This window comes from Limulus polyphemus, unplaced genomic scaffold (genome assembly GCF_000517525.1).
Source record: "Limulus polyphemus unplaced genomic scaffold, Limulus_polyphemus-2.1.2 Scaffold4267, whole genome shotgun sequence".
NCBI lineage: Eukaryota > Metazoa > Arthropoda > Merostomata > Xiphosura > Limulidae > Limulus > Limulus polyphemus.
Window position 1 is genome coordinate 37,801 of NW_013669877.1, and position 12,320 is coordinate 50,120.

The following is a 12,320-nucleotide window of genomic DNA, read 5'->3' on the forward strand; positions in this document are numbered from 1 at the left end:
GTAATTAGCACTTTAACACTTTGTTAATTGCAAATTTACATCCTTTAAATATGACATTTAAGTATGTTGATGTATAAGTACTTGGATGTGGATGTCCAAGGTACACTTTTTTTTTGGGGGGGGGGCATAAGAAATCAAGGGATTGGTTGTCCTGGGGTCTTCCACACATTTAATTTTTGTTGTCTAAAGGGAAATTCTGGCTGTATAATAACAGAAGTACTGATTCTATATATTTTATTGATTACTAAAATGTGTTTGAAGTTTTGCTACTCGTCTATGACAGCTAGGATGTCTTGAGTGTTAAAAATGCATTAAGAATGTAGGCTTTCATCTAGGGAAAACATCGGAAGATTTTTTATGGAAAGTGACAAAGTTTAACCAAGCATACATGTGATATTAATAGAATTCTTGGAACCAATCCAAAATATAATGATTTTTAAAGAATGGAAGCTACAAACATTACAAATTTGTTTTAACAAAATTCCCAAAAATACAAACAAGTTTGTAAGATTCTGAGGTTGTTTCTTTGTTACAAAGCAACCTATTTTTAATTTGGCTACTGTGTTGTTCAACTAAAGCCTTACAGTGTCACATTATTTTGGCTTGAACTAAATATATTTAATATATATATTATGTTAATTAGAAAACTGGATTTTATTTCCAAATTCAGTTAATGGTGTTTATCCTATAGTCTACTAAAGCATATAAATAATGTTACCAAAGCTGTAGAGGAAGTGTGACACAGGATGTTGCAAAACATACCTGTAGTTTAGCAGATAAAGCAAAGGATGGGAACTTCCTGAAGCCTCTAAAGTCACTCTACTAAATTTGATATTGGTGAGAATTTAATCTGATACATACAGTGGTTGACCTGAAATCTTTAAACTGAAATTAATACAAAAGAAGTGCTGTAGGGATCATTAGCTGTGTTGCTTAAAAAATAAACCTGTCATATATATTTAAGCAACTTATAATTGAATTCTGTTCACATAAAGTAACTTATGGATTATTCTAATAATACTGATGATAACTTGCTACAATATTTAAAATTAAAACTTTTCAAATAAAAATGTTTATAGTGAGCAAAATTATTAATGTGTTTTTGTCTCTCCTTTTTTATTAATTATCTGTTTCTCCATTCCTGCTGTGAGTTTTATAAAACAAAGAAAAGTAAAATTGTATTTCTAAGTATTCTAATCTTGATCTGAGTGGTTTGAGGTGAGTAATATCAACCATATAACTTTTTGTGTGTGTGTGCAGTTCCAACAACAGCTCCTACCATTACAAGTCTTGCAGCTCTTGGGCCAAGAAGAATCTCTGTCAGCTGGGAACCTCCTCCTTTCTCTAATGGGCCAATATTATCTTATGTTTTATACCTTCAGGAAATGCCAGATGGATACGATCCAATTAAGGTAAACTTTAGTAAATAACATTATTTCAATTAATTTTATTTCAACATGACTATTTTAAATATTAAATCATGTATGTGCTCATGAGTTTTTGGATCCTTTAATGCCTAATGTTTTCACAGTTAATGTAGATTTTATGATGATTTTTCTTGAAATCAGTTCATTGGTTTTGCTTTCTCACAATCTTCTCATACAGAAATTATTTATCAGTATAATTAAAACAAGTTTTATTTTTGATGAACTTCAATACATTTTTAAAATATTTATTAACCTTATTAGCTCTTTTTTAATGCATTTTTTTAATTTTCTTCTGTTAAAGCTGTGTAAGTTATGTTTGCATTTTTTTACACTTTTTACTAAATTTACCATATAAGTTATAAGTAATTTATCTATTGCATTCAGTAAGAGTGTTTTCTCCCCACAGGATGTATCTGAATCTGTTGGTGATTTATATTACATGTTCAACAATCTTGTTCCTGATAAAACCTACCAGGTTTCTATTACAACCAGAAACAGCATGGGAGAAGGACCCCCAGATGTTAAGAATGTTACAACTCCATCAATTCCTAGTCCAATTGGTACATACCTTATAACTAAACATTTATAATTCCAAAATGATAAAAGATGTGACACTTAGGTTGGTTATTCACTTCTTTGAAAAGAATATTTTGCATTTACAAGCAAAAAGAACAAGTTGTTTTGAAAGGTTGTTAACAGATTTGTCTTTTACTGGGAAAGGTTTTTAGTACTGAAAATTTTTTGAAATATTACAGTGAACAACTATCGTTACCTAATGCATTACATTAAAACTACAGGTGCAAGTCTACTAAGTAATTGAACAAAAAGAACTTTTTCAATGCCCCACCAACTTTTTTTCAGCATTTAACAATTGATGATTATGTATGTAACAATTACTGACTGCAAAGGAATCCATTAAACTGCAAGGATGGATCTTGGAACACCTTCCATGATTACTCAAGTGAATAATCCTTTTCTTAACCCTGCATTTGTCTCTTTAATAATCAATGAAAAGTTAGGAAGATAATGATATTTGACACATTCCTTTGTAATGTGATTATATAAGATTAACATGTTTTTTTATTTGTTTATTATTTTATTTATAGTGTTAAGTGCTACTCCATACTTAGTGCTTTGGTCTCAACAGAAAGTTCTTCTACAAGGACTTGACTTCATAGAATCGTCAGAACTGTTGTATCAGTCTAAGGACAAATTCAACAATATTGTTGGTATGTGTTGTACTGATAACAACAACAACACCTTTAAGATTAAACCAATGTTTTTTAATTCGACTGATTTCAATTGAAAATTTACAAAAAATGTTGAAAAGACTGCCATTTACATATTAAATATTTTTTACAGTTAAATATTTTTACATTAATTATGGATTTTCTTAAAAGCTACATTGAAAGGTACATGACGCATGAAATTTTATTAAAAATATTAGTGTTTGGATTGTAGTTCTTGATACCTTTCTAAGTTAGTGACTCCCACATTTCAGTTTGATTAGTTGTCCTTTTTATTTTTCAATAACATTATTAAATTAAAATTGTGAGTTGAGATACCATAAATTAACTTATCCTGATTTCTCTTCTTATTTTTTAACTTATTTATAATTGTATTAAGCATTTTGTAATTGTACAAAATAAAATTTGAATTATAACCCAAAATGCTATAATATGATAGTTTTATTTCAAACGAAAACAATAAAAGTTAAAAGAATTTCCCTGGAAATCAATTATACTTCAAATATTAGGCCAAAACTTAAAACTGGCTTGTATATTACTTTCTTTTATCCAGAGTTTCACTGTCCAGTTACATGTGATTCTGCTCCATTCCTAAAATATATGATTTTGCATATTTCTCATTATATTATGTATATTATGTACAATATCAGGATCTCTGTTCAAATCTGAATTGGAATATGAAAGTAATATTTAAGCTGTTATACTTTTAATTAAGGGACCTTTCACAGAAATCTTTGACCATAAAGTGTTTTAGTATACAGTTACAGACAAAGGTATTTAGGCAGTTAAAAAAAAGAGAGAGAGAGAGAACTCAACAAAAAAAAGTGATTTTTTTAATTTCAAATTACTCTATTGAAAATATAAATCAGATTCAGCTTTATAATTAAATATTAATTAATTTGTTTTTCACATGATCGTTTATTTTGTTGCATGTTATATAAGAATTCATTCATTTATCTTAAAGCTGAATCTATATTTTAATATATATTTTTCAATAAAAATAATGAAAAGTGACAGTGATTTTCCTTTTCTGTTTTTTTAAATGCCCAAATACTTTTGACGGCAGATAAAACTAATAATCTATGTGTGGTCCTTTCATAGCATTGTTTAATGAAAAGGTAATTACATGTTTCAGGAGTGGGGCTTCACGTAAAGAAAAAAATTATCTTTGTGTCGGACACATCAGGATCAGTTCACTCCTTTCTTCTAGATCAGAAAGATAAAGTTAATACAGTAATTCATAACAGCACTTTCTATCCTGGATTATTATCAGTGGATTGGCTAAATGACTACCTATACATGGAGGAAAAAAGCCAGGTTAGTAAAATTGAACATTATCTTTATGTAAAAAAATAGCATCATTAGTTCACATGAAAGTAAAAACTTGTTAATTCCCAGAATTTAAATTTTTTACTTCTTAAGCATGTGAAACCACAAAAACTTTGAAAGTACTAATATTTTTAACCTTTATGGTTGCAGATCAGTAGATGTAATTTGAAAGGAACAATGTGCCAAGTAGTTGTGTCTGGATTTAAAAACAAACCATCAACTTTTCATGTGGATCCTTATAATGGGTGAGTATGATTGTGCTTGTGGATCTCAGATCAGGTAAATTCTTGTTAATATAAACAAAAAAGGGTGATTGTAGCCAGTGCTCAACTTTGAGGGGGGAATGGAGGGGGAATACTATCCCTCATTGTTAAAATAAATATTAATTTAATTCGCTTAATAACAAAATCGCGTCTCAATGGAAGTACGTGTGTACAATTACAGTTGTACTGATTCACCGTGTGTCGGATATTGTTTCCATGAGCAATTTGTAAATCTGGCTTTTGATTTTCTCTTAATACTTGTTTTTATGTAAAGTTATTATTAAATTGCATTTTGATCTAAGTAGTGACTGATTTATGAGGTAGTTAAATTCAATATATTATTATATATATCTGTATATGCCTCCCAGTGACATAATTGTATGTCTGTAGACTTGCAATGCTAGAAACTGGGTTTCAGTATCCATGGTGGGTATAGCACAGATAGCCCATTGTGTAGCTTTGAGCTTAATTACAAACAAGCAATATATACACGTACAGGGTGTGGTAAAAGTGACTGTACTGTTGTTTTATATAGAATATAATTTCTAACATCTTACCTCTGAAACAAACAAGAATTAAATTAATTTCAAATGTCTTTATAATACAAACAGTACAATGCTTAATTTTTGAAAAAGTTATCAATGACGTTGTCATGAAATAAGGCTAGTACTTCAATAATTTAAGCACTTATTTCTTGAAAGTTTTGTTTTATGTAAATTTAAAATGTTATGATCAAGTTGTTTAACAATTACAAAATTAACTTGAAAGAAGACAACCATAGATTACTCATGTGATTATCTTACTTTCTCCTCAGCTTTCTTTATTGGGCCTGGGATGAAGATTCAGAAACAAGGCTTTATAGTCTTGACCTTGGAAGAATTTCTAGTGATGATGTTCCTGCTGATAGTGGACATGTAATCATGAAGGGGACATCTCTCACAGCCTTTGCTGTTGATCACAAAAACTTTCAATTGCTGGTCCCTGTGCCAGAAAAAAACACTGTTTTTACTGTAACTCTGGATGGTGTAGACCAACATGATGTCAGATTTAACTCCCAACAACCTGACTTCACACAAGTGAAAAGTTTAGTGACTTACAACAGATTATTTTATTGGATTAAGCAAGACAAAGTGTTCAAAGAAGAGTATCATTCCAGTGAGGATAAATATTTCCACATCACTTTTAAGCTGGACAAAACAGTGAAAGAATTTTTAGGTGTTAAAATCCTTCATTCAGATTACCAGCCTTTACCTGGTAAGTGTAAAAATGCTCTATCTGTGAACTTTTTGTGCACATTTAGTTTTTGCTTATTTGTGAAATTAAACCTCATTTTGAGTATGTGTGGAACATTTCATTGGGAGATCATAAGTACTTTGATCTTTTGTATGAAAGGAATAATAAGTTGGAAGACTATCTACGTGGGCTTGTTCTGTTAAGCATAACATATGTTTTTGTGTTATGATTACAATATAGAAAACAATGTAGTATTTTTATTCTAGCATATATAATTTCAAGTTATTAACAACTAATATTTAGATTAATATATTTAACATGTTGAAAGTATGTACTTCAAATTATTAATGTACTTCAGTTGAGAGTAGTGTTTTTTTAAATGTAACACTTATGAAATATAAATAGGATGCTGTTATTAAAACAGATGAAAATGGTTCACTGTTAAATTTCATAGCATTAAATAATTTTATATATTTGTTTTTGTAAAGATGCTTTATTGGCTTTTAACTTACCACTAGAAGGAAAATAATCATTTAATATTAAAGTGTATTTTTTAGATCAGTTTGAAAGTTCTTATTTTAATATTCTTCACATTCAAGAAAAACAGCTGATTAGTGCAATGTTTAAGATGAAAAAAATGTTGCTAATGAGTAAAACATGTCTTCTAGTTCCTGTAAATCCTGTTGAGGAGGTTCAGGTTGTCTTCCATACCAAAATGGCTAAAATTGCCTGGTCTAAACCACGAAGACCTGGTGGTTTTGGTAAGAATATATGTAGTTGATATTTACCTACTTCTTTAATTGTAAAAACTATCATTAATTTTACTGGTAACATAGGATAAAGTATTCTTAGGAGAATCATTAAAATTTTCCTTTTAGTTGGAACACACACGCACACACACAAGATAGTTACTTAAGAGGTTCTTATAATTGTAACATTACCTGAAATCTGTCTTAATAATTATTGTTTAGATTTTGAAGGCTAAATTTCTTCTTATGATTAAACTGACTTAATGGCTTTTATACATATATTTTAGTTACAGATTAACTTCACTTGGCCAAAAGGTAAGAAACAAAACTAAGTTTTAACTTAAAACTGGGTCTCTCACAATTGGCTTACTCCTAGTTGCATTTAAATATTAAAGTATGTAAGTTGTACTTTATGTTTATGTAATCAAGTTAAAACACGGAAGTCTATTAAATGGAGTGGGGGCCTAATAGAAGTGGTTTTATGTAAGTGTGATACTTTTAAAACACTTGTTTTTTTTTTTAAAGGGTGGGATTTTACAGGAATTTTGGTATGAAGTCACTTTTTTATATTCATATATATGATAGAACTAAAACACTTTATTAAAGGAAGTGGAGCCTGGCAGGAATGGTGTTATGAGGTTCATTTGGAGGATCAGAAGGCAGGGTTGACCATTTACAGGAAGGAAATAAATGAAACATCATGTACTATTGAGAATTTACTGCCAAACACCTACTACTCTGTGAAAGTCAGGGCTTATAATAGGGGTGGTAAAGGACCTTGGTCAGATCTGTTTGATGGGAAGACACTAAGAGAAGGTAAAGCTGGATCATCCTTGTATATTAAAATATAATAGTAGGCTTATAGTTTGTGAATTATGAAATATAAAAAAATTAACACTTGTATTTGAAATTGATAGCATTGTTAGAGTAGAGATGCACAAAAAATATTGTTCTCTAAGTATTGTATAACACACACTGAAAAAATTTTAGGGTACATACTTAAATACTATATATGATGCTAATTATAAATTTCGAGTTCAATTGATCATGTTTTTCTCTCAGGAAATGATCAAGATGATATATTTATTCTTTGGAGTGGTAGAGAAGGCCTTGTGAAAACTAATATTATTGGAGATAACATGAAACCACTGATTAACAAGACAAGTTTGGGTGACAACTTTATAACAGGTAGAATTGCTATTATTTCCAGTGATTCTTATGGAAAAGTTACATTAGTAAATAATATACAACTGTGATAAAGATGAATTTAAATATTTTGCTTTAAGTTATCTTGTTATATTTCTTTTGGTTTTTATATATGAAAAGTTAAAGCTAAAATTGAAATTTGCATCTAAATTTTATTCAGTCTGATAATTTCTGTACTAAAAGTTCTGTATACTTTTTATCCTTTATAGAGATACTAAAAACATTTTTAAAAAGTTTCAAAAACAAAAAAGTATTTTGTATGAAAAAGTTGGAAAAACTTTGTCATTTAGTTATTTTTTGGAAGTGTTACTTTCTGTTTAATTCAAGCAGTGATTGTATAACAGTTATGAACTACTCGTTCAATACAAAACTTTGGTTGTATATAAAATTTCATGCAGAGCAAATGTAATTTTAAATGATAGGTCTACAGGGTACTAATTTCTATTTTACTTTCATTCTAAGTTATGGATAAGCATTTCACCAAATAACTAAAAAAAAACAGGTTTGATTAGTTTAGAAGCTGAAATAAATAACGTTACTTCAGGCTAATGCTGTCACTGTTACTATATGCCAAAAAATTCTTACTGTTCTTGCCTTCATTCTCAACCAGTCTAAAACTTCAGTGTTCCTTGATTTTTGTTTTTAAACCAATGATTAATAATATGTTCTTGTTAATATTTGCTAATAGTTGATTAGTTGTCTTGTCCAAATCCACTTGTACTGTTTATTATGTCCTCTCTTTTTCATTGGGCCATAATCTTGCAATATAGATGTGGTGTAAGTTTAGGTTTGATCTCAAAGCTTAGAGTACATCGCTGAGAAAGGTGTTACTTATTTGAGGCATTATGGAATATGTGTTGAAATGCAGTTTTAAGCATTTTTGGGAGTTAGTGTCAGTTACATAGGTAAACATCAAGTATTGGAGAATGTGGGTCATTAAATGTTTTCTTCATTGTTTAATCACTTCAGTAGACATGCAGTTGTTGCTTTAATTGATAAAGATAAGAAGCTAGAGCTATAAATAGTTTGCTTTGGTTTCAGTTTTCCTTTATCAACTGCTTCGATGTTAATGTAACCAATCCAAGGTATTACACTTTATGATATTTATTCTGAGAATAAATACCAGTCCAAGGTTATAAGCCTAAAATTGTAATAAAGCTATTGCTAAAATGTAAAAAAAACATTATTAACAATATTAAATATTGGATGGTTCCAGTCATGAAGTGGCTTGCATCTATCTTCCATTTGCCAAATTTCTTTTTTTTATATTTTGTAGTAAGAGAATTACTTATTGTTTTATTCAGACATCAGCTGGTATAATGGATTGGTCTTCCTGAACACTAACAACAGCTGGGTGTTTATGTATAATGTCTCTGAGACTGAGTCACTTACTCATCTGCAGAATGTTACTAATGCTGCAAGCATTACAATTGATTGGCTTGCTCCAAAGCTATATTGGTCTAGTCCTCATCAGCAAATGGTATGTGAAAATGGTTTTATTGGCTCAGAATAAAACAGTTTAATTTATGTTTTTATTAGAATAAGATCATTTATGTTCAGTATTTGTCTATTCAATTATAAAGTCTTCTTTATTTCAACAAGGAAATAATTTTTTCATACCAAATCAATTTAAAAAAAAAAGTATAATTTTATTAAAAACAATAACTTAATGTTTATGGATATTCTATGACAAGTAATTTCAAATCTTGGAACTAAAAACGGGCTTACTAGTCTGAAATATTTAAAAATCCAAACCACTTTCATTATATAAATAACATTGTCACAGTTTTTGATTCTAAATGTGCTTCAAGATTTTTCTTGGTAATATAATTATAAACACAGTCCTTTCACTGTTAATAAAACAATAAATCAAGTAATAGATACTATTATATGTTGGCTAAGGTACTGCAAGCATTTTGAAAGGTTATTTATACTAGTTTAGTTTTTAGCTCTGAATATTTAGAGAGTTAATCTTGTATTCTTTTCACATTCATTGAGATCATGTACATTGTTTAATGATCTTTAAGGACTTAATGAAATTTGTGGTGTATATCATGTTTAGATCTCCCGATCCAACATTGATGGCTCCTATCCTGAACACCTACATTTGTATACACTTGCTCAAGAGTTAGCTATTGATTCTGTTCGAGGGCAGTTGTATTGGACTACAACACACACTATAGAATACTCAAGACTTAATGGATTTGAACATCATGTGTATTTTGAAACAGAACCTTTTTCTGGGAAAGGTTAGTTAAATCATTTTTGTTTTGTTTTTTATCAATAAAAGTGTTTTCTTAATTTTGTTAGTAAATCAAAAGATAGTAAAAAAAGTATGAACCTTGTTTTTTTACAGCTTGCACACTAATCATAGTGTTACATACAAGCATAAATGTTACATAAATTAAATAATAACATCAGTTATATTGATATCCATAAATAAAATAAAATGCTAGTTACATTCATGTGTGTATACACACACACACACACACACACACACACACACACACAACCTATCCAATAAATAGACTTGCACTCCAAAAAGAATGCCACTTTGGTAAATAGACGTAAGTGAAACATAGGGTAGAAAAACCTGTTTGTTTCGAATGCTTTAACAGGGAATGATCAAGGATGGACCACACATTCTTTATAGGCTTCATATCTGGCGATTGGTCTGGCCATCAGAAAATAGTATTGTCCTAATCTTCAAGCCTTCATTTTGTAACTTGAGTTGAATGAGCAAGAGTTATATATTGGGTGAAAACATTGTCTTGTCTGGTAAGGTCATTGGCATAAAGAGGCAGAAAGCCTTGCTTGATAATTATGATGTATCAAAGAGCAGTGACCATACCACCTGTTGTGGTCATCCAAATGTCACCCTTACTATAACTGTTGTGGCTTACAGGAAGTTCACCAAAAATTTCTGGGAAGATAGTTACTGAACCCAGTTGTGTCCACTGTCTGAAAGTTGTGGAAATTAAGTGTAAAAGATAGGAAGTTGTGATTGGACTACTGTTGATGTATAATATTCCAGGAATGAGGAGTGGCTTCCAACTAGCTGCTATTCCACTGTAAAACATGTTATGAAGATAACTTCTGATGGTATTTGGGCCCATTTGTACCTGTCTTGCAACAGTGGTGGTTTTTGATACAGGTATTTCTCCATATTTTTCATAGGATGGAGTCTGTTCTGTTGGTTTTGGGACATGCAGAAAGTGTTATTTTTTCTGTCAAGACTGGAATCACTTTGTTCTCTGTAGTCAGTAATATTGCAATTGATCTGGTGATTTCTTGTTGACTTTAAACACCATTCCATCGTTTAATATGTGACTTTTTATTCATGGTATAGATGTTTTGTATTCTATGATCTTTACTGAGCTGTACTTATATTTATACTTCAGGGTTACTTGCATATTAGTTTACAGAGATGTTCATGCTGTATAATTGAGGTTGTCTACATTCTTATTGTTAGGCTGTGTATTGGCACGTTATTTAAAGGATTATGCTCTGTTCATCTATAGATGCAAATGTGTAGTTCTTGCAGTGTTAACTATTTTGTATAATGATGCTTTAGTTTATTTTCTATGATATTTTGAAATTGACTTACACCTTCTACAACAGATAAAAAAGCTGTGTCATGGGTTTAAGATGGCATAAGATATGAACTCATTTCTTGTTTTTTTCTACATTAATTCAACAAGTAGACTAACTTCATGTATAATTGTAATTTAAAGTAATGGAAGATGTTCAGTTAGCTAATGGTTTTAAAAGTCCATGAAATTTTATTTCCTTTATAGTAATAGGCCTCAGCATGGATTTTGATCGAGATAAAGTGTATTGGGTAATTCGCAGCTTTGAAGGATCAATTCTCTATGAAGCACCACTAGTGTCTGAGAAAATGATGGAACACAACATAGTAAAGAAAGTAGGAGTGATTCCTGATTTAAACATGTAAGTTTTGATATAGTGTGAAATGAATAATAAAAGGTAAGGAATTCCTTCATTCTGGAAGGTGCAGTAACTTCATCATGCATTTTCTCTAAATAACTGTAACAAACATTTTTTATTAAGCTTCTACCATGAATCTCCTCTTAAAGTTTATCTTAAATGCAAGGACATTCTGTTGTGAAACTTTTCATAGCAAACTTCTGTTGGCCAAGCATGACCCAGTAGTTAGCATGCCAGACTGTGGATTTGAGGGTCTACCACCACAAAACAAGATCACACTTCACACTTTGGGACTGTGGTGCATTGTAAAAGTGATGGTCAAATCCAACTATTCAGTAAGACAAGGGTTAGCAGTAGGTTCTGTTGATTAGCTTCCATCCCTTTAATGTATCAGTTCAAAATGAGGAATAGCTATTACAGATAGCCCATGAGTAGCTTTGCAAAAATATCCAAAAGCAAACTTCTGTTTGGATATTTCTACATTGTAGATTTTGAGCACCATGAAAGTCGATAACCCTCTTTTGATTAGTGAAAGTATTGTTTTGAATAATTAAAATATAACAAAATTAGAAACCTTAAGCATGACTTATATATAAGATACTTGGTCTTTATCCTCCTGTGGCAATTTGGAAACAACACTTCATGCTGCTTGTGTGATCTTCATTGTCAATAATAACTTTTCTCTCCTCATTAAACTTCTTTTAAAGACGTTGTATATTGCTTTTCGATAGCATTACAAGTTATCTACCTGAGTAAATCTGACAATAACATTTCAACCTTCTAGTGTGTATATATATATATATATATATATATATATATATATATATATTATTTAGTTTATTATATATAAGTTAAGTTAGTTTAGTTCGTTACGTTAGTAGGTAGGTAGTCGTACGACGTACTCTTACTACGTTACGT

The 12,320-nt window shown here is 30.1% G+C and overlaps 1 protein-coding gene across 2 annotated transcripts in view; it reads left to right on the plus strand.

Moving 5' to 3' along the window:
• The window catches only part of LOC106470885 (proto-oncogene tyrosine-protein kinase ROS-like), a 64,224-nt gene that overhangs the window by 19,002 nt on the left and 32,902 nt on the right, over positions 1–12,320 (plus strand). For both annotated transcript variants that reach the window (XM_013931460.2, XM_022399525.1), the window contains exons 7-18: positions 1,261–1,412; positions 1,834–1,987; positions 2,534–2,656; positions 3,810–3,991; positions 4,154–4,248; positions 5,081–5,520; positions 6,168–6,260; positions 6,855–7,064; positions 7,311–7,436; positions 8,759–8,934; positions 9,517–9,703; positions 11,252–11,405. In XM_013931460.2, coding sequence (XP_013786914.2) covers positions 1,261–1,412; positions 1,834–1,987; positions 2,534–2,656; positions 3,810–3,991; positions 4,154–4,248; positions 5,081–5,520; positions 6,168–6,260; positions 6,855–7,064; positions 7,311–7,436; positions 8,759–8,934; positions 9,517–9,703; positions 11,252–11,405 — 2,092 coding nt within the window. The remainder of the gene's footprint in view (positions 1–1,260; positions 1,413–1,833; positions 1,988–2,533; positions 2,657–3,809; positions 3,992–4,153; positions 4,249–5,080; positions 5,521–6,167; positions 6,261–6,854; positions 7,065–7,310; positions 7,437–8,758; positions 8,935–9,516; positions 9,704–11,251; positions 11,406–12,320) is intronic.